Source organism: Nuphar pumila, chromosome 5, assembly GCF_984573655.1.
Source record: "Nuphar pumila chromosome 5, dmNupPumi1.hap1.1, whole genome shotgun sequence".
Lineage (NCBI taxonomy): Eukaryota > Viridiplantae > Streptophyta > Magnoliopsida > Nymphaeales > Nymphaeaceae > Nuphar > Nuphar pumila.
The window spans coordinates 30,467,045-30,487,938 of record NC_143253.1 but is presented as its reverse complement, the minus strand read 5'-3'; the positions used below and the strand labels follow the sequence as shown (position 1 = coordinate 30,487,938).

The window sequence follows — 20,894 nt, the reverse complement described above, 5'->3', positions numbered from 1 at the left end:
GAGAGAGAGAGAGCAACGGTCCTTCTTCTCGTTCTTCTTCTTCACATTGAGATCGCGAGAAAGAGAGAGCAGCAGCAGTGGTCCTCCTTCACATCATGAGAGAGAGAGAGAGAGAGGTTATGAAGTACCCCCTGCCCTTATTCAGACACCCCCCTATTTAAATTTTTTTTACCCACCCCCTTGTTTCTTTTTTACATTAAAAATGTTTCTTTTCTTTCATTTAAAAATGTTACCGACCGCCCCGCCCCCCCCCCCCCCCCCCCACACACACACACACACACAAAAAAAAAAATATATATATATATATATATATATATATATATATATATATATATATATATATATATATAGCCGTGTCGTACCCTGCATACCCGCACCTGTACCTTTACCCATGTAACATAACTAAAATATCTTATCAGATTTTTCTTTTTTCCTTCTATTTTGTTCAAGATATTTCATATTGTTCCTTTCTCCATTTAATTGCATTGTAGTTTCATTCATTAATGATTCATTATTGAGAATCTTCCTAGTTTAGTAGTTGCATTGTTTTGACATTTCTCTTCCCTTTTCAACATTTCCTCCATTCAGAGACTAGCAGCTGGTGAGTGGTTTACTGCACGTGTTTCATCATGTGGATTATTTCATATTGTTTATCCCAGTGCCCCAGAAATGCTGAAGGCAGAGCTAAGATCTATATACAGTCAGTTGTGTCAAGATGATATGCCCATGGTTAGAAGATCTGCTGCATCAAACTTGGGGAAATTTGCTGCTACCGTTGAATCCAGCCATCTGAAGACAGATATTATGTCGATCTTTGAAGACCTAACACATGATGGTATGAAATTTCTTGTTCGGATGCCTATCTGGATAATGTTCATTTGTATCATTTATTGATATTTTTATAGCTTTATCAATTTTTCTCCCTTTATCTTTTAAATTATTTATCTTGTTTTAAACGTTAACATATGATATCTCCATATGTGAAAGCTAGCTAACATTCAATAGAGTCATTTTGTTTTTTAACTGACATCTGGATAAAATATTGCCTTTATTACATTAAAAATGACACATCTGAATTAACATATCATTTGTCAAATTGATTATTCCTGCTGTCATGGTCTGATTGGAGAGTATATTGTAATTGTAAATTACTATAATTGGTCTGAGTAAAAGTTGATTTCATAATATAATACATCTTCACTTAAATAAAGCATCCATCTTAGTCACTAAAATCCTTGCCCAAAGAAAAATAGGAATAGCACTACGGTCTTAAAAATCCTTGGTAAGCTGTGCTGCGAACATTTAAATCTAATTTCAGTTCATAATCTGGAGAGAAAATAACCATCCTATGTTACATCTATGTGTGATTACTCCTTAGTATGCACCAAGTATGTACCTGCTCTAAAATTGCATTAAATATCTAATAATATCTATTGAGATTCTTCAGGCTGGAATTAATTCAAGTCAATCCATCTATTTGGAACCACTATGTCTTGCTTCATGGGTCACATGTTGTATGTCAATGCTCGTAGGTGTTAAATTTGATCATTTAGGCCCATAATTGCTGGCATCTTCTAAAGCCCATCTGAGATCTGGTCCAGCTGTAGAATGATTCTGGTCATCCATGTGATAGCTTGGGGCACTGGGCATTTCCTTTCTACTAACCTCATGTTAAGTGCATTTCTGGAACTTTTTCTTCTTTTTTTTGTCAGACTTCTTATTAAACAGTGGGTGGGTGATTGGGAGATGACAACTACATCTGTTGTTCGACAATGATATATGCATCTTGACCAAGAATAGCATATGGATACCTATATGTACTGTTCAAGATGTCATGGGCATTGGGCACTTCTATTAACTTTGTGCCCTTTGAGAATGACATGCAATTGTGCAGGCAAACTGAAGCACATGTGGATGTATATATGTAGTTATATATGTCAGAAAAATATACACGTCATTAACTGTCTTATTCACCACTTACCTTTAGATTTAGAACATGCAATCTCATCTTTTTTTTCTCATGTGCTGCTTTATATTTTTGTTATAGAAGCATAAGGGACTAAGTGTTAATGCACCATACCCTCCTGGTAGTAGGCTATTTGTAGTGTTATCTTCGTAGTCTCAACCTTCTAGAATGCCCATGAGTTGTTGCAAACTATTTTTGCAGGGACCAATTCTGTGGTTTTTGTGCCTATACCTTTTTTTTTTTCAGACTCAAAACATTCCTTAACCTTGAGTAATGTCCCAGTGCAACATTACCATTGATTGCTCTGTCCAGCCTTTTCTTTAATTAGATGGTTGATACTCTGATGGCAAGGGTCGAGGTAAAAGCCGGTTGAGAGACTGATTAAACGGTGTTCAGAGCCTGTCCATGATGCCCTTATTATAGGTTATGGAAGTAAAAGTATGATACGTTTCTTATTTTAGATGAGCCTTGTGTTGGGCTTGATTGTAGATCTGGATACAATGTTGGTCAATTCCTTCTGCCTGGGGCTTTCATCAAAATAATTTTCATGTGGATTGAGATTCATATGACAAAAGTCTCTGTGGTCAAAGTCAGGCAGGCGACATCTAACCATGTAGTTGTTGTTAAAAAAAATGCTGACATGATTATTTAGAAGGTTCCCTAGGTTTGCTTCTTGGTGCAAGGTATGTGGCATCCAACTTATTTGTCAATTTGATGTTGATTAGTCAATTTCTAATCCAGATCTATTGGCTGGTTGGATATTTGGCCACTTAATTCTTGACTGTCAACAGAAGCTAATCATAAAAACTTGTGTATTTATAGGAAATTTAATGAAGCTTTATGTCAATATATATGGGCAGGATATTCCTGTTTATACTGGTTGATTGGTTGGTTTAGAAGTTCACTTTCCTTTTTCTTTTTTTCTTGTTAATGGTTTCTCAATTTTCTCTATCATTCTCTTCTATCTCATGGGACCATGTTCATTGTATTATGCGTTTCAGATCAAGATTCTGTCCGCTTGTTGGCTGTTGAGGGATGTGCAGCACTCGGGAAGTTGTTAGAGCCTCAAGATTGTGTAGTTCATATACTTCCTGTCATTGTTAACTTCTCCCAGGTATGCCTGTAAGCAAACTTTATGTAGCTTACTTTGTTATATAAAAATAGTGTATAAATACTAGATTGATTTTATCTGGCTCCTTTTCTACTTTTTTTCCTTGATGGGTGTTGCTTCTGTAATAATGTGTTACTTTTCCAAGGTTGGAAAGTGCGATGCAACGAATAATATTTTTTTGATGCAAGAATGATGAATATTTTGATTTATCTGATATAAATTGATGTTGTTGCAACATATGTTTAGATATGTTTCCAGATAGTGATCCCCCAAAATCTTTGCTTCTTTAATGAATTTATTTCTTATACAAGTTAGTATTCTGACAATCTATTTGCCAGTGTGCTTAACATAAGCTTGCTGGCATAAATTGTCAATTGTCTTGTAAGGATTTCTTTTGAAAGGTTATCTTGATCATCCATGTCGTGATGTACTCTGCTCAATATTCATGAAACTATCTTGGTAGGCTAGGAATTCTTTGTTCTTCTTTCTACATCCTTAAATTTTCTCTCTTAGCGTCTTAGTTTTGAAATATGTGCAACTTGAATGTCAAAAGTAGATTGCTATTGCTTTGCTATAATTTTCATATGATAGCTTTTTATGCTATGTTTTTCAGTTTTTGAGTTCTTTATGATCATTCATTGTCATGTTGGATTATCTACAGCAAAATCTAATGCTTCTTTGTTTGTTGAGATGTTGGATGAATTAAGAGTGTCTAGCAGTGTTGTGAAAAGCGTTGAGGCATAGCGAGGCGCTCCACCAAAATCTGAGGCGAGGCGTAAGCCTCGAGGCGCAAAGCGTAAGCCTCAAAGTTTTTTTTTTAAAAACTTAAAAAATATATAAAAATTATCTAAAATTATAAATAAATAAAAAAATCTTTATTGATGAAGCAACAACCAGCAGGAAATAAAAAATCTCAAAAAATAGTGAGTTCATCAAAAATAATAGTGAGTGAGTTCATCAAAAATAAAACTTTAAGCCTTAGGATTTTTCTTCATAAGCTTGAAAATACAACACACATATCTCCAATATTTTCAAACTATCACAATGTTTTAGCAGTATTTTCATGAAACATTATTAAAGTATTTTGTCATCATTTTTTCAAAATAATGAAAATTTGAAGCATGCAATGATATTATCATGAAACATTGTGACATTTCCCCTTCTTAGATTTCTGATTTAACATTTTTTTCTCAATTTCATATTATTTCTATCTATTATCTTTTTTCTATTTTCCATAGTTTGGCATGAAAGACAGCCTATTTCTATTCTATTTCCTGACTTTTCCATTTTTTCTCTCTATCCACAATTGCTAAGCTTTTCTCATGGAAAATAGGTGTGCTTGAGTTATCTCATCTAATCGACTCACTGAACATTGATAGTGATATCATGACTAGCTCAAAAATTATATCTTAGTCAGTAGTTTATGTATCCCCTTAACTTAAATGTTAAAGTTTAGCATAAACATGCTACAAGATGTGCCCTTAAGTAGCAGAGGCTCTAAAATGAACAAAATCCTTCACACTGTTAAAAACTGATAATCCAAAAGCCATTGAAGGAAGGCAAAATGTCAGCCAACCCTTTCTTTTTAATTTTCCTTTTTTTTTATGATATGGCTGGGGTTAGCCTCTTAGGTCTTGAACATGAGACTCTTTGTTGTGATAGTGCTACTTTACAATCCAGCTATCTCATTCTTTTAGGCCTGTCAACATGTCACCTAGCCCATGTCGACAGACCTAAACAGAAATTCCACAGGTTCCCATGTTGATCATCTATGTCACATAGGTGTGGGTGTGTGGTTGCGGCACTTTAAAAAAATTGGGGTGCGTGGTTGCGGGAGGGTATAAATTTGCGCGATGCAGCACCTTTACTAAGGGGCTTATGGTTTTCCACATTAACTGAAAACAAAAAGAATAAATTAGAATAGTTGAATGCATTTTTGTGCATGAACTACAGCAAAAAGAGGCGTGTACGCCTCAGTCCGAGGCGCGCCTCGCCTCAAGGCGTGCGCCTCAAGGCCTATGAGGTGCACACAGTGTTGTTAAAAACACGCCTCAAGGCGCAAAAAGCGCGTCTCGCCTCGAGGCGACGACCTTTTCGCCTTGAGGCGCACTTAAAAAGCGCAAAATCGTAAAAGCGTACGCCTCATGCGCCTTGAGGCGAGGCGCGCCTCAAAGTGAGGCGCGCATTAAGAAATCGGATGGCCCGGACCCGAGTTCGACCCGGATCCGGGCCTGTATTTTCGAAAGATCGAGAACCTGTCTTTAAAAAATACAGGCGCTTCGGGGCGAGGGAAAGCCCTCGCCCCTTCTCTCTCCACTCCGTCCCCTCTCGTCCCCCGCCACTGCTGTCGCCGGCCACCACTCGCCGCCGACCACCACTCGCCATCGGCCAGCGACTCACCGCCGTCCATTTCGGCGACCTCTGCGTTTTTCGGTGACAGGTAAACTTCTTTGCTTCTTCTTCTCCGTGATGGGTTGACGAAGATCTGTGTGTTTTTCCCCAGCTTCTTTTGTCATTTGTTCTTTGTGAAACCGTGTAACCTATGTTTATGGGGTACCCGGCTCCACTCATTCCTATATCATCCTCTGTGGTCATAACTCCCTCTGGGATCTCATTGGTACTAAGTTATTTTGATCAATTTGGCCCTATCGATGGGTTCAGCACGGTTGATTTAATAGAAATCAATCTTTTGATAGTGTTCTTTAACAAAAAAAACATGATTTTCAATTTATTTTTACAGTGTTCTTTAACAAAAAACCATATTTTTATTAATGGTTATTGATTTTTGAATCAGCAAAAAGTCTTGCACATAAGTCGGATTCTGCCGATCTTCACTAAATGGATGATGTAGATCACATACACAGGGTCCAATTTGATGAAAACAACTTGCATCAGTGAGGTCCTAATGACAGGAATGGCGATATGGATGACTGGAACCTAAATGTGGTTATGGGTGCCATGCAAAACACTATGCTCGCTTCACTAAATGGAGGAAAAGAGGGATTGAAAGTGTGTTGTTATAGCCTGGCCACGAGCAGGCTGATGCCATGAAGGCCCTCAGAATGATGAAACCACGAGCAGGCCGATGCCATCGGCTTGTTGGATGTTAAAGAAAAAAAAAATCTGTGTATGTTTTTGTCTGTGAATTAGTATAAGTCTGAATTCTCTCTCCATGATATGAATTTTCTGTTTGTAGCTAAAAATTTAGAAGTTTGTTTCTTTGATTATTGTATGACAAGCAATATACTTCTGCCATACTTCTTGTTATGAATTTTAACGTGCATTTTTTAATTATGACATGATGTTGTTAGTTCTAATATGCATTTTGTTGTTAATGTTAGTTTTTTATTTAATGAATGCTCATATTTATGCAATTAGATACTTATATAGATCAAGTTGTTGCATTAATGTTACTTTTACATGTCAATCTCATATTTTTTTCGTATTTATTTGAGATTTTTTATTTCGTGTTGGTTGGCGCTTCATCAATAAAGCATTTCTTATTTATTTATAATTTTAGATAATTTTTATAAATTTTTTTAAGTTAATTTTTTTTGAGGCTTACGCTTTGCGCCTCGAGGCTTACGCCTCGCCTCAGATTTTGGTGGAGCGCCTCGCTACGCCTCAACGCTTTTAACAACACTGGGCGCACGCCTCATGGGTATTGCGCTTTATACCAGCGCCTCAAGGCACAAAGGCCCTCGCCTTGAGGCGAGGCGTGCTTTTTGCGCCTTTTGGCGCGTTTTTAATAACACTGGTGTCTAGACTAAACTTTATCAGTATTTTTTGGAAATGTTGGGTTCATCAATTGTTGTGGTTTGTCTATGTACTTTTTTCTCTACAGCTTCTCTGCGTGGGACTGTCACAGCAATAGTTCATAACAGACTTTGGTTTAAATCTATGTTTGATGCATCAGTGAAATGTTTATCCGCGTTGAATTTCTCAAGTGATTATACAGGATAAGTCTTGGCGTGTTCGCTATATGGTTGCAAATCAATTATACGAGCTTTGTGAAGCTGTTGGTCCTGAGCCCACTAGGTAATAATGCACCTTTGCTTGATATTTCAGTAATGTGGACCTTTGGAATTCAATCTTCTCTTCAACCCTGCTTTGTTATTTCATGGAACGTCTTTCAGGTGTTGTTTTATGTGAGCTTTTTGCTTTAAAGGATCTCCCATACTGTTGACATTCACCTTAAAGAATTTATTTCAATGGTTCACTTCCTTATTGTTTTGTATTCTTGTAATTTAACATTTCTCGTAGTTTCTCCCTATTTCCTTCATGCCAATTAGTCGGACCATTGCATTGCCAAGTTGAATTATGGTCCATCTCTTCAATGACTAGTGTGTTATTTGTTTATTGCTGATGATTATCTCAGGAGATTGTCACTTTCCTTTTTTTTTGTTTTTCACAGTTATTTACTGGGAAAGTCTTAAAAAATAACTAAAACTAAATAAATTAAAAGATATAACAAGGCAAATACACAAAAAACAAATGTATTTTTTTATCCTATATTGCAAATAATTGGTCATGTATTCATTATAATATCATGATATTGTCAACATAGTATACTCAATGCTTTGATTCTTGCAGAATTTTTTTATATGTTCAACAATGTGGTGATATTTGTTCATGTGATTGTGGAGCAGATTCTGATTTCAAGATCTGGCCACTTTTTTTTTTTTGGGTAAGTCTAGCTGATTCTAGTGGTTTGGTGTTTAAGGGCGGACCTGGTTCCTGCATATGTCCGGCTTCTACGAGACAATGAGGCAGAAGTGCGCATTGCAGCTGCAGGAAAAGTCACCAAATTTTGCAGAATATTGAACCCACAACTTGCCATTCAGCACATTCTTCCTTGTGTCAAGGTGTTGGTTTTGTGCTTCATTGAGTTTTTGGCACACACACACACACACACACACATATATATATATATATATATATATATATATATATATATAGAGAGAGAGAGAGAGAGAGAGAGAGAGAGAGAGAGAGAGAGAGAGAGAGAGAGAGAGAGAGAGAGAGAGAGAGAGAGTATGCCTGCATGTATGTGTGCTGGTGAAAATAATCCATGAATGAGTTATTGAATGTTAAAGACAATCTTACCATTGAATTTAACAAAGAAGCCCTCACAATGCAACATGTTTTGCTAAATGAAAAAGCATTCCTTTTTCTCTTTTGGTAAAAGCAGTCGCAACACGGTGCGTGCTTTGATTTTTAGTGCCTGTTCTATGTCACCCATGTCATTACTACTACAATGTAGACTCTAGCCATTTCTCTTTCTTATGAACATACACCTTTATACTCTCCAAGTTATTTTATGCTTAGAATATCTGGTCTAGTAACCTTGTGTAATTGTTTTGAGATTGAGAAAGTCAACACTTTTGCAGGATTTATCATCAGATTCTTCTCAGCATGTACGCTCTGCGTTAGCATCCGTCATAATGGGAATGGCACCAGTCTTAGGGAAGGTGAGTTTTTGTGGATGATCTACTCTTGGGCATCTTTAGTTGACAAGCGTAGTCTCAAATATTGGTGATATTTTGAAAACTTGCTATCCTATGGTGATATGCAAAAAGGATAAGATTCTGGTAGAGCTGTGATATTTTCAAAATATCATGATTTTGTCATGATATTTACATTTTTAAAATATTTGTATATTTTTATTTATGTTTTGTATGTTTTCAAAAGTTATATATAATAATAAAAGAAATTTTTTATCTATTTCAAGATTTTTTCCTTGCTTCCTCTTGGATTTGTGACATTTGCAATAATTCTTGTTAATGGCACCAACCAGCATGGACACAGAATGAACCCACAAACATGCCCATGAGTTCTTTTTACCTGCATCATCTTCTAAAAGAGTACTGAGTGTGCTCTCTGCCTGGAATCATTCACTGTTTGGAGAATAGTGCAGTCTATAAAGTACTACAGAGCCGCACTTTTACACTTCTTAATATAATCTTCTACATCTAATTTGCTGAACCCTGCCAACTTTTGTTTTTTGTTCCATAATTTGTTTCAAATGCTTATCTTGATGGTAATATGCAGGATGCAACCATTGAGCAACTTCTTCCAATTTTTCTTTCCCTATTGAAGGATGAGTTTCCTGACGTACGGCTGAATATTATTAGCAAGCTTGATCAAGTAAATCAGGTCTGCTTTCATGCTATTGCCACTAATAATACTACTACTGTTGTTTTCCTTGATCAATTCTTTTCTAAAGCTCAATATTGGGCAAATCTGTGTTTTTACTTTTTACCTGTATCTGATGTGATGTTCATAACACTGACTATTTTTTATTGCTGCCCTGCTACAGGAGCTATTATATTTTATTATATTCATCTTTGGGAGTGCAAACAAAATTGTATTTATCAAATTTATGGACCACCTGAATATTCTTGATTATATAACCAACCCATGTTTTCAGTTTTATTTATAGAAAATAATCAGTAACTTCTTCAATTTCATTGAATTTGTTGTCTATAAAATGATTCAATGCAGCTGATAACTTGTTTTGCAAATCTCTCACCGGTTAGCTGGTATTTGGTATACACCATAGTCATAAATATTGCTGTTATGAAATTGTTGCAGTTTTATCGCGAGATTTTCAAAAACCGGTACAATCTTGGAAAAAATGTGATATTTTCAAAATATCACCTGTTTTGAAAATATTTTGTTTTTATCACAATATTATCCCATTATTAGCATGATATTTATGTTTTCTATGTTTTTATATATTTTTAATATCTTCTCATATAGGTTTAAAATCTAAATATACTGATATTTTCCCAAAAAACAAAATTTTCAAATTTATCATATGATTTTTGTTAAAATGTAAATTGTAATATATATATATATATTATTTAATATTATTATATTTTCTTTTATTATTTTCTTTTATTATTTTTCTTTATTTTCTTTTTTAGCATCTAGTTCAATAAAAACTAGATATTTGATCCAGTGCAAATAGCTGTTGGACTGTAGTCCAACAGCTATAATAAATGCTGTTGGACTATAGTCCAACAGCTATAATAATAAATGCTGTTGGACTGTAGTCCAACAGCTATATTAAGAGATGTTGGAATCCAACGTCTCTTTTGGAGAGCTCAAAATGAGCTCTCCTCTCTCTCCCACTTTTTTGTATATATAGGGGTGAACCCCTTCAATGTAAATAACCATGCTTCTTAAGCATTTTGTTCATGAATAAAGTATTATTTATTTTTCAAGTGTTCTTCCCTTTATACCCTTTCAAGGGTCATGCTTGTAGTGTCTCCAATAGACACTTGTTTGTGAGTTATTTGTGCATTTGTTGAAGACCACCATTTCATTACATGGTATCAGAGCTACGAAATCCTTAGATCTTGAAGTGTTTCCGCCTCAATTTCCGTGCCACATTTACAAAAGGTGTTTCATCACCTTGTTCTTGGCTCAAGAAGATTTGTTTGAAGAAAGGCGAACTTGTGCTACAAAAAAATTTGGTTTTGTATCCTCTCTTATTCCTTTGTCTACTCTTTTTCTTTTCTTTTATTTTTCTCTCTCTCTCCTCCTATTTATTCCTCTATTACCCTTGTAAAAGATGGATGACAATGATAAGATCACCATCATTCCTATGAAGCTAAATGATACTAACTATGTAATGTGGGCTTCGATTATGAAGCACCACATTTGGGGAAAAGGTTTATGGGGTATAGTGGATGGTTCCGATTTGGAACCTAAACTATCCCTTACCAAGAAAGAGGGTGATAAAGAGGTTCCTCTAACAGAAGAAGAAAAGAGTAAGGCGTTAGCCACTTATGAAAAGAAATGGAAAGAATGGAGGATAGGGCATGCAAAAATTATGTCATGGCTCATCAATAGCATAAACATTAAAAAATGCTCTAGTCTAGCTAAGTTTTAGCATGCCGATAAGGCTTGGGAATACCTCAAAAACATGTATTCCCTTAAAGATATTGCACATGTATGCAATTTACAAGATAAAGTTCGGACAATGACTCAAAAAGATAAAACTATTCGAGAATATTATAATGAGTTGTCCGAACTTTGGGAAGAGTTGGCTCTTCTTGAGCCCAAATGGCATTGTGCCGAAGACATCGAGCTTCGCCAAAAGCAACTCGATATGAAAATTTCTATCAATTTGTGAATGGTCTAAGGCTAGAGTTTGAATCCACCAAATCGGCCCTTTTACATCGTGGAAAAATTCCTTCTATTGTTGATATTATAGAAGAGCTCACTATGGAGGAAAATAGACTTAGAAAAAGTACTCCAAAAGAGACGTTCTTCTAGGTGAGATTTCAGAGTATTTTTGTAATGCACATGGAAGATTTTGCTCTCTATGTCTTGAATATTGTAGACTAACATCCCTATGGATTTGCTCTTCATTATCATCATTTTCAACAACAATAGGACTTTGATCATTGTCAAGGTCACATCCAACATCACATTCATTGGATTTTGAAGTTGGATCAATTAAAAACGAGTATTCAGTGACATCCTTGGATTTTTCAAATTCAAAGAAGCTTTCTTTTTCCAAAAAAGATACATTTCTTGACACATATAATTTGTCATTTTGAAAATCGAAACACCTGTAGCCTTTTTGATTATCAGCATATCCTAAAAAGGCACATGGGATTGCACGAGGAGAGAGTTTGTCATTTTTGTTGGTGAAAACAAAACATTTGCATCCAAAGACTCTTAATCTAGAATAATCTGGAGTTAAATTAACAAGCTTTTCTATTGGAGTTGTATTCTTTAATGAGGAAGATGGCATCCTCTTAATGAGGTAGGTGGCAGTTAGGACCGCTTCAGCCCAAAAACTTTTTGGAACTTGATTTACAATTAGCAATGTCCTAGTAGTTTCCATAATGTGACGATGTTTGCGTTCGGCTAGGCCATTCTGTTGTGGAGTGTGTGGACATGATCTTTGATGTGTAATACCATGTAAATTGAGATAGTCTTTGAATTCGTTGGACATAAATTCTCCCCCTGAATCAGTGCGAAAAACAGAAATATCATTTTGAAACTTATTTTTAACCATTTTATGAAATATTTGGAAGTTAGCAAAGACATCAGATTTATGTTTAAGAAAATAAATCCAAGTATGTCTAGAAAAGTCATCAACAAAAATGACATAATATGTATAACCACCTTTGAAAATAACTGGTGCGGGGCCCCAAACATCCGAATGTATTAACTCAAGTGGTCGTGAGGAAACAAAAGTTCTACTAAGAAATGGTAACCTTTTCATTTTTCCAAGAATGCAGTCTTTACAAGAAAAATTTTCAGAATTACAAAATTTTTCCAAACTTGGAAAATATTGAATTTTAGACATATGAGGATGGCCAAGCCTTTTGTGCCATAAATCCAATTCTAATTTCTGAATGTTATAACAAAATGCATTCTCGGGTAATTCCAAAAAGTCCATGTAATAAAGTCCTCCTTCTCTATGGCCTTCCCCAATCAGCTTCCCTGACTGACGATCTTGTACCCAACAACCATGAGAAGAGAAGGAGATATTACATCCATAATCAGATATTTGCGAGACAGATAAGTGATTCAAATTAAGTTTAGGGATATATCTAACTTCTGGGATAAAAAATCTTTTGGATTTTTGAAGATTTTCAAAACATCCTATTCCTTTTACTTCGAGAGATGTGCCATCGGCTGTAAAAACCTTTGACACACTTGAGTTATTTTTAAGACATTCGGATAGACTATTAACATTTGGGGTCATATGAAAAGAAGCACCAGAATCTAAAAGCCAAGGAAAGTTACCTGGACTGGAGAAAGATGCAACTGCCGCTCCAGTTGAGGCTTCGGTTGAGGAGGATACCCCTTTGAGAAGAGGTTGAAGGATTTCCATCAGTTGAGCCATAGACACAGGTGTATCTTGATCTTTTGACTCAGATTCAACAGATGCAACTCTTTTTTCTTCTCTTCTTTTTAACTTTGGACATGGCAACCACCACTATGGAGGTTGTTTGGCTCAGACGATTGCTAGCGGATATGGGAGCTAAAGCAACGCAAGCTTCAAAGATGTGTTGTGATAACAAAAGTGCGATCTACATTGCAAGCAACCGGACATTCCATGAGCGCACTAAACACATTGAGATGGACTGTCACTATGTTAGAGAGGAATACTTACATGGAACCATTGATCTGCCATATGTTACATCAGAATATCAATTAGCAGACTTCTTCACCAAGCCTCTCGCTGCTCCCAGATTTCACTTCCTCTTAGACAAACTTTCGCTCATTGTACCGTAAGTTTGAGGGGGAGTGTTAAAATGTAAATTGTAATATATATATATATATATTATTTAATATTATTATATTTTCTTTTATTATTTTCTTTTATTATTTTTCTTTATTTTCTTTTTTAAAATAGCTGTTGGACTGTAGTCCAACAGCTATAATAAATGCTTTTGGACCAGCTATAATAATAAATGCTATTGGACTGTAGTCCAACAGCTATATTAAGAGACGTTGGAATCCAACGTCTCTTTTGGAGAGCTCAAAATGAGCTCTCCTCTCTCTCCCACTTTTTTGTATATATAGGGGTGAACCCCTTCAATGTAAATAACCATGCTTCTTAAGCATTTTGTTCATGAATAAAGTATTATTTATTTTTCAAGTGTTCTTCCCTTTATACCTTTTCAAGGGTCATGCTTGTAGTGTCTCCAATAGACACTTGTTTGTGAGTTATTTGTGCATTTGTTGAAGACCACCATTTCATTACAATTTTTCCATGGTTGCTAGTCGAGGAAGCGGGAGTGGGAAGCGATACGGGAAGTGAATCACTTTCAAAATTTTAGAAAGCGGGAAGCGTGGGATGACTTAGGAGCGAATCAGGAAGTGTCTCAGAAGCGAACCGGAAGCGACCTAGGAAGCGAAACCGGAAGCAAAAAAAGAGAAAAAAATACAAAAAAATGAATAAAATGGGGGAAGTGTGCTTCCTATGCGCGTTTCGGAAGCGCGACATTTCGCGCTTCCGAAACGCGCTTTGGGGAAGCACACTTCCCCAGTTACCTAGGCATTTCCGGTAACTCTGGATTTTCCTTTGCTGAGAACATCCCAGTAATGAGATTTATGACTATGGTCTAGACCATCTGTTGGATGGTTCTTCTTTTTCCTTTCTTGTAAACTCTTCAAGAAAAGGTGGATGTGTACATGATTGGTTCTAAAACTCTACTTACATTTGGGAAACCATTTCTGAAACTGGAAAACTAAGGTTTCTGAAACTTGTAAAAGTGTATGGGAATGTCCTTTACTATCGACTAAGAAACCCATTTTATATCACATGGGAAACATACTTTATAATGGAATCTCGTTTCCTTAAACTGGGAACATGTTTTCACTGATGTTTCCCTTAAAGCGATGCATGTGTTATTTAAAAAGTTTAATTAGTTATTAAAAAAATTATATATATGTTACATAATTTTTAATATTAAGAAGGATGTAATGTGATTAATGAAATAGAAAATTTCCAAAATTTTAATTTAACTTCCTTACTTTTAACTTTGCTTCTTGAATCTATTCTATCTATACCATAAAACCATATGTTGCATTTAAAGTTTAAACACCTTATTTTTATGTACATTATTTTATTAAAAGTAAGTTGATTATGCACAAATTTTATAAAGTATAAATAACTTGTTTGATTATTTTGTGCTTTTAGTCAATGTATTAATATATTTTATGAAAGAGATAAATATTAATTCTTACTATCATAATATTAATCAAGAAGTAAAGTTTGTGTAAATCTATAAATTTCTTAATGCATATTTGCAATATTTGTGCTTTTGCTATATATATATTATATTATATATTATAGAGAAGGGGGATGGTCCACCCACTAAATGGTCCAGCCCTTGTCCTCCCCTTCGAAATCTATGTCATAGGGATGCACCATTTTGGTGGAGTGTCCTTGATGACACGAGAGGACACGTTGACACATGCACCGACACACATGGAGCATATTTTAATGTTATTTTATTAAATTTTAATAAAAAATGTATTTTTCAACATTAAAATATCAAGATTTTGGTTTTTTATTGATTACAAAATTAAATTTTTTTGTGTTGTGTCCTATTTTCCAAAAACATTTCAAACTTTCTAGTCGAATTCACGTCAGGCATCCTTGTGTCCACGTGTCTTTGTGACAGTTCAAAATCTGTATATGTTAGATATGTTTTTTGGCAAATCTGACCATATAGATGTGATCTCCATGGTTGAAAACATATGATTAGACTCTTGGATCTATGTTTTCTGATGTGTAGGTAAGATTTTATAATAGAAAAAATTTCATTGATTTTTGCATACTTGTAAAATCCTATCTACACATCAAAAAAAGTTTGTTCAAAGAGTCTATTCATATGTTTTCAACCATGAAGATCACATCCATATGGTCAGATTTGCCAAAAAAACATATCTAGCATACAAATTTTGAAGGGGAGGACACGGGGTGGACCATCCCTTCTTTTCTCTCTCTCTCTCTCTCTATATATATATATATATATATATGCTACCCTTGTGGTTGTGGGCAAGGAACTCCTTAATTGTAACTCAGGTGGAGGTTGTTTTGACCAAATCTGAAACCCTGGATGTGTTCAACATGGTTAAAATAGTAGGAATCAACCCTTGGATCATACTTTTTCGATATAAAAATATGATTTTTGAGGGTTGAAAATTTGCAACATTGTAAGCCATTGATTTTTCAACATCTGGAAAATCCGACATACATGTCAGAGAAACATGATCCAAGGACAGGTTCCTACTAAATCAAACATGTAGAATGTAGATCACATTGGTGGGTCAGCAGATGTGCAGAAAAAGTTAAAATGTTAAAAAATTGGAGTTCTTCATTAGAGGGTTCCTTACCCACTAGGGTGGCAAATTGTTTCACATGAACTTAGAAAAATCTCATTTCCCGTGTCCATTTTCTCACATGTTTTTGAGGGTTGAAAATTTGCAACATTGTAAGCCATTGATTTTTCAACATCTCGAAAATCCGACATACACATCAGAGAAACATGATTCAAGGAGAGGTCCCTACTAAATCGAACATGTAGAATGTAGATCACATTGGAGGGTCAGCAAATGTGCAGAAAAAGTTAAAAAGTTAAAAAAATTGTGAGTTTTTCACTAGAGGGTTCCTTACCCACAAGGGTGACAAATTGTTTCACATGAACTTGGAAAAATCTCATTTCCCATGTTCATTTTTTAACATGTTTTAGTTTCTGTTTCCCTTCCTGGAAACCTTCTTCGAACGATGGTTCCACTTGAAAGGCACATTTTTCTAGTATCATATAAGCATTCCATTGTTACAATCTTGTGGGCAGAAGCTTTCTAGACCCAGGTTCTTTTCCATGAAATTACCTAATTATTATTAATGGCTAGTCATTTGTTAGCTCATTGCTTTCTTGAGAATGCCCCAGCCTTGCACTGGATTTTGAAAATGTCTCTGTTTTCATCAGTCTGAACTCTGGAACTGCAGGATCTGATATTGAATCTGTGGTTAAAATTTTGTTTATAGAGGAAACTGTTAAGCGAATTATTTGGTTATTATCTGCTTGTCATATCCATGCTAGTGGTTATCTGATCAGGGATTTATGTGGTTTCACCGCTTTGTGTACTTGTTCAGGGCCTTAGGCTTAATGGATATGATCTCGTTCTTGTGCTCATCAGTTCATGTAGATGTATATTAGTTATTAGGGTTTTATTCAGAAACTCTACTGTTAGAGTTATGGTCCAGCGCTATTCCTTTTCTCTTGTTTTCGCTTGTCTGCATATAGTTATCTAATCAGAGCTTGGTGTATGTTTTTACCACATAATATGCTTCTGTGCCTATCAAGGGCTTGGGATATCTTTTGTGCTGCAGTTTTCTTCCATACGTGTTCTATCAAAGCTGTAATTTTTTCAAGACGGTGAATTCTGGTAGTTGCACTGATCATTGTTTCCTTTTAAATGTAGGCCTGAATGTTGGATTTGTTTTTCATCTTTTTTTCTCTTATCTGCTTGTTGGAATGATCATCCTAGCAGTCGATAGAGCTACTATTTTTAGCAATGTTTTGCCCCATAGTTTTTGTGTCTCTAGTCCCTTGAGTGTGGCTTTCTGACTCATAACAACAGATATCCGACACAAATTGTTGCTTAGACATTTGTTTTACTTGCTTTTGATAACATAGAACTGACCATGTTGTTTTATTGCACATTTTTGTTGGTTGTACCTTGCATAGGGATGGCAATGGACCGGGGCGGGGGCGGGGGACAAGGTCTCCACCCCCGCCCCTCTCAAAATCCGAACCTCCACCCCCGCTTTCATCCCCGTTTCATGTCCTCCATCCCCGGTCCAAACGGGGGCGAGGCGGGGCCCCATTTCCCCTCGGCCTAGTGTCATCCCTTAGAAGGATTGGGGGTGGGGCGGGGCGGGGCGGGGGGAAAGCATAAGTCCATCCCCACACGGGGATGGATTTTAACCTTCATCACCGCCTTCATCCCCGTTTCATGCCCTTCATCCTCAGTCCAAACAAGGCGAGGCGGGGTGGGGCTCCTCTTTCCCCCGGTCCACTGCCATCCCTAACCTTGCATTAGGTGTCATTTTGATGTTGGCTTTTCCTTTATGTTGAATATCAGAAAATTTGCTTATTTGCATAGTAACACCATTTGTCCATTCTAAATCTTTGTGGACGTGTTAGGTAGTGTTGGCACACACACACACGTGTGCCTGCATAAAATGTATGCATCACTGTGAAATATAACTTCAAATGAAATGCAGTGTTCCATTCGAGTGGAAATTGCATATTATTATGTGGAACTGAGTTTTTTGTTTCAATTAATTATCTACTGGCAACTTAGTGCTGGTCAAAGAATGATCACCTGACGAAGATGTGCCAAGAAATCATACAATGTTCTTTGTCATCCTACATGTTGAAAATGCTGTCACTATCTTTATTCATTTCATATATTTCAGATATATTTTCTTTGTTTCCTTTTTGTATTTGTTCCATCAGTATGATTGCATCATGACTGCAAGCTTGTGTTGAAGTTCACATCACCGTGTAGTGTGTAGAACTTCAAGTTTTCCGTAATTGATTTAAGCTTTAGAATCTTTTCTCGACTAATTACCACCTTATTTCAGGTGATTGGAATTGATCTCTTGTCGCAATCCCTCCTTCCAGCAATTGTGGAGCTTGCAGAGGATAGGCATTGGAGAGTCAGGCTTGCAATAATTGAATATATTCCTCTATTGGCAAGTCAATTAGGCGTTGGATTTTTTGATGATAAGCTTGGTGCACTTTGCATGAAGTGGCTTGAAGATCAGGTTTAGATACTCTCTTCCTTGTTCCGATGTCTTTAGAGATGATGGATTAAACATGTTTTCTTCTTTCTGATCCATCAACCATTTGATTCAAAATTTGGATTTCTCATCTTTCAACATGTGCTTGTGGTTTTTGTTCAATTGCTTCTTTCTTATGCCACTTTGAGCATAGTACTTGTTAGCTTGAATCAGTTATGAGTCCATAATCACATCCATTATGTTTGATTATCTTTAATTAGTAATATGCCTTTTCTTTTAGTAAGTTATTGCTTTCATTTTGTAGGTTTTCTCAATCCGTGATGCTGCTGCAAATAACTTGAAGCGGCTTGCTGAAGAATTTGGCCCAGAGTGGGCGATGCATCATATAATCCCTAATGTCGGTTAATGAACTTGGTCAACTTCCTGTGTATTTCTTGTGCTAGTCTTTTTTTCACAAATTGTGCCAACATAACATGGTTATGCTTTGATCGTGTTCACATAAAAGGCGGAACTTTTGGTTCTAAAGCCAGCTTAAAACTTTTAACTGTTAACTGGTGTTTTTTATGGATCTAATTTATATGCAAACAATTGTATATATCGAATTGGTTAAACCTCTGCACCTAAACGATTTTAGGTGTATAGAAGTTTATGTTGGTCTGCTGGTTAATCAGATTTTTCATTTCTCATTATTGACGTATATGATTTTAGATGAATTAACATATGGATAAAAGATAATGTAAGATGAAAAATTCTGTACACTAGTTGGAGTAGATGTGGATGATTTGATATTTGATATTTAAGTTTAATTAAATTGCATTTGGTGCATTTGCTTTTATGGTAGTGTAGGTTTGTTATAAAGACATGGTCCCTTTGCATGAGAAATTTTAAAGATTGTGTGTAGTGTTTGCTTCTTTTGGTGTGTGGAAAAGCTAGTTGTGTGTGTGTGTGTTTCTTCTGGTGTGTGGAAAAACTAGTTATCATGCTAATGCTGTATAGTGATGCATCATCAAGTATGACAGATTAGCTATTTTTTGTATACTTGTTTTAATATTTACTTTTTTATTTGTATTTTTGGTTTTTCTAATTTTCTTGCTTCATCTGTAGGTTTTGAACATGATTGCCAATCCACACTACTTGTATCGGATGACAATTCTGCATGCAATTTCTTTACTTGCGCCTGTCATGGGACCTGATATCACGTGCCATAAGCTATTGTCTATTGTCATCTCTGCCTCGAAGGATAGGTATGCCCCTGAAGATTCGAATGGAAATGGTCATTACCAGAACCTGTTGTTACTCCTACTGACTATTTTCAAAAGTTCCTAAGCTGACTCAGGAGTTGGGTAAAACTTGATCCTAGACTGACTCAGGCTTTAGTAACCAGGTGCTCCATGTCAACTGAGTTGGTATTTCACTGAGATGGAGTTGTTCAAGATGACTTGAGACCTCGGAATCCTGACTTGGCTCACAAATTTTAATCATTTTGCCCCATCTGTGCCCATCTTATTAATTAACCCAGTGAACTTGATCCTTGCCAGGGTGCCTAACATCAAATTTAACGTGGCAAAGGTGCTACAGTCCCTCATTCCGATAGTCAACCAATTGGTAAGCTAATCTTGTGCCATGGCATCATTTTTTATTGATCCAGCCTGCTGGCTTTAAAGAGAATCTGTCCACTCTGCTGGCTTCAGATGCACAGACTTGAATTTTATGCATCTTGTGATGCAGGTAGTGGACCAGACGATCAGACCATGCTTGGTCGAACTCAGTGAAGATCCAGATGTCGATGTGAGATACTTTGCCAATCAGGCTCTCCAGACCTGTGACCAGGTGATGATGTCTTCTTGACGGCCGTTGCTGATAGATGTACTTTGATGACTCACTGGCCGCTACCTTGCAAGTTTCAGCCAGAGTAGTTTCTGTACCAAAGTAGTTCTGAACCTTTGATGAGAGCTTTTTCGGTCTGGTGGTATTCATCTTTATCTCATGGAAGGCATTTTCCACGAGTCATACATTTATGATTTCCTTTTATATCATCCCATTTTGATTTTCTGAATGTTGTCTCGATTTAATGATCTGATCTGAGTGAATTGTCTTCCCCTCTCTGCTTAGTGTTGTTGCAGTGCTCTCTCTTACTCTCCGGTACTGCACTAATTTATGTTTACAGGTCCTAAGCATTTGCATGTTTTATAACAAGTGATAGTCATGGACTTGGTAAATTCTTTTAAATGATGTAAATGATTTCTATTCTGATATTCAAGAAAAGAGATGTAACGATCAAAACCTAGTCTTTTTGGGACTTAAATTCTATTTGTTTTACATAACGACTATTAAAACTAGAGATGTCAATGAAAATTTGCTCCAAAATCTACTGATCACTATGGTTTAGTTGTGTTTGGTAAGCCGTACATGTGATTAAGGCTGGTAAACAAGCTGAACGAGTTTAAGGCTCGGCTCGTTTGCCATTTAAGTCAGAGCTCGACTCATGTTCGTAATTAAATTAGCCAAGCTGAACTTGA

At 36.1% G+C, this 20,894-nt stretch overlaps 1 protein-coding gene across 1 annotated transcript in view; it reads left to right on the top strand.

Annotated features, from left to right (window-relative positions):
- The window catches only part of LOC149837281 (uncharacterized), a 29,420-nt gene extending 8,816 nt beyond the window's left edge, over positions 1-20,604 (top strand). The window contains exons 3-13 of the mRNA XM_090005940.1: positions 589-835; positions 2,968-3,080; positions 7,036-7,115; positions 7,801-7,942; positions 8,468-8,548; positions 9,129-9,233; positions 18,217-18,399; positions 18,680-18,772; positions 19,480-19,619; positions 19,914-19,980; positions 20,104-20,604. Of these exons, the coding sequence (XP_089862066.1) occupies positions 589-835; positions 2,968-3,080; positions 7,036-7,115; positions 7,801-7,942; positions 8,468-8,548; positions 9,129-9,233; positions 18,217-18,399; positions 18,680-18,772; positions 19,480-19,619; positions 19,914-19,980; positions 20,104-20,223 (1,371 nt within the window). The 3' untranslated portion in view covers positions 20,224-20,604. The remainder of the gene's footprint in view (positions 1-588; positions 836-2,967; positions 3,081-7,035; positions 7,116-7,800; positions 7,943-8,467; positions 8,549-9,128; positions 9,234-18,216; positions 18,400-18,679; positions 18,773-19,479; positions 19,620-19,913; positions 19,981-20,103) is intronic.
- Positions 20,605-20,894: the final 290 nt, after the last annotated feature.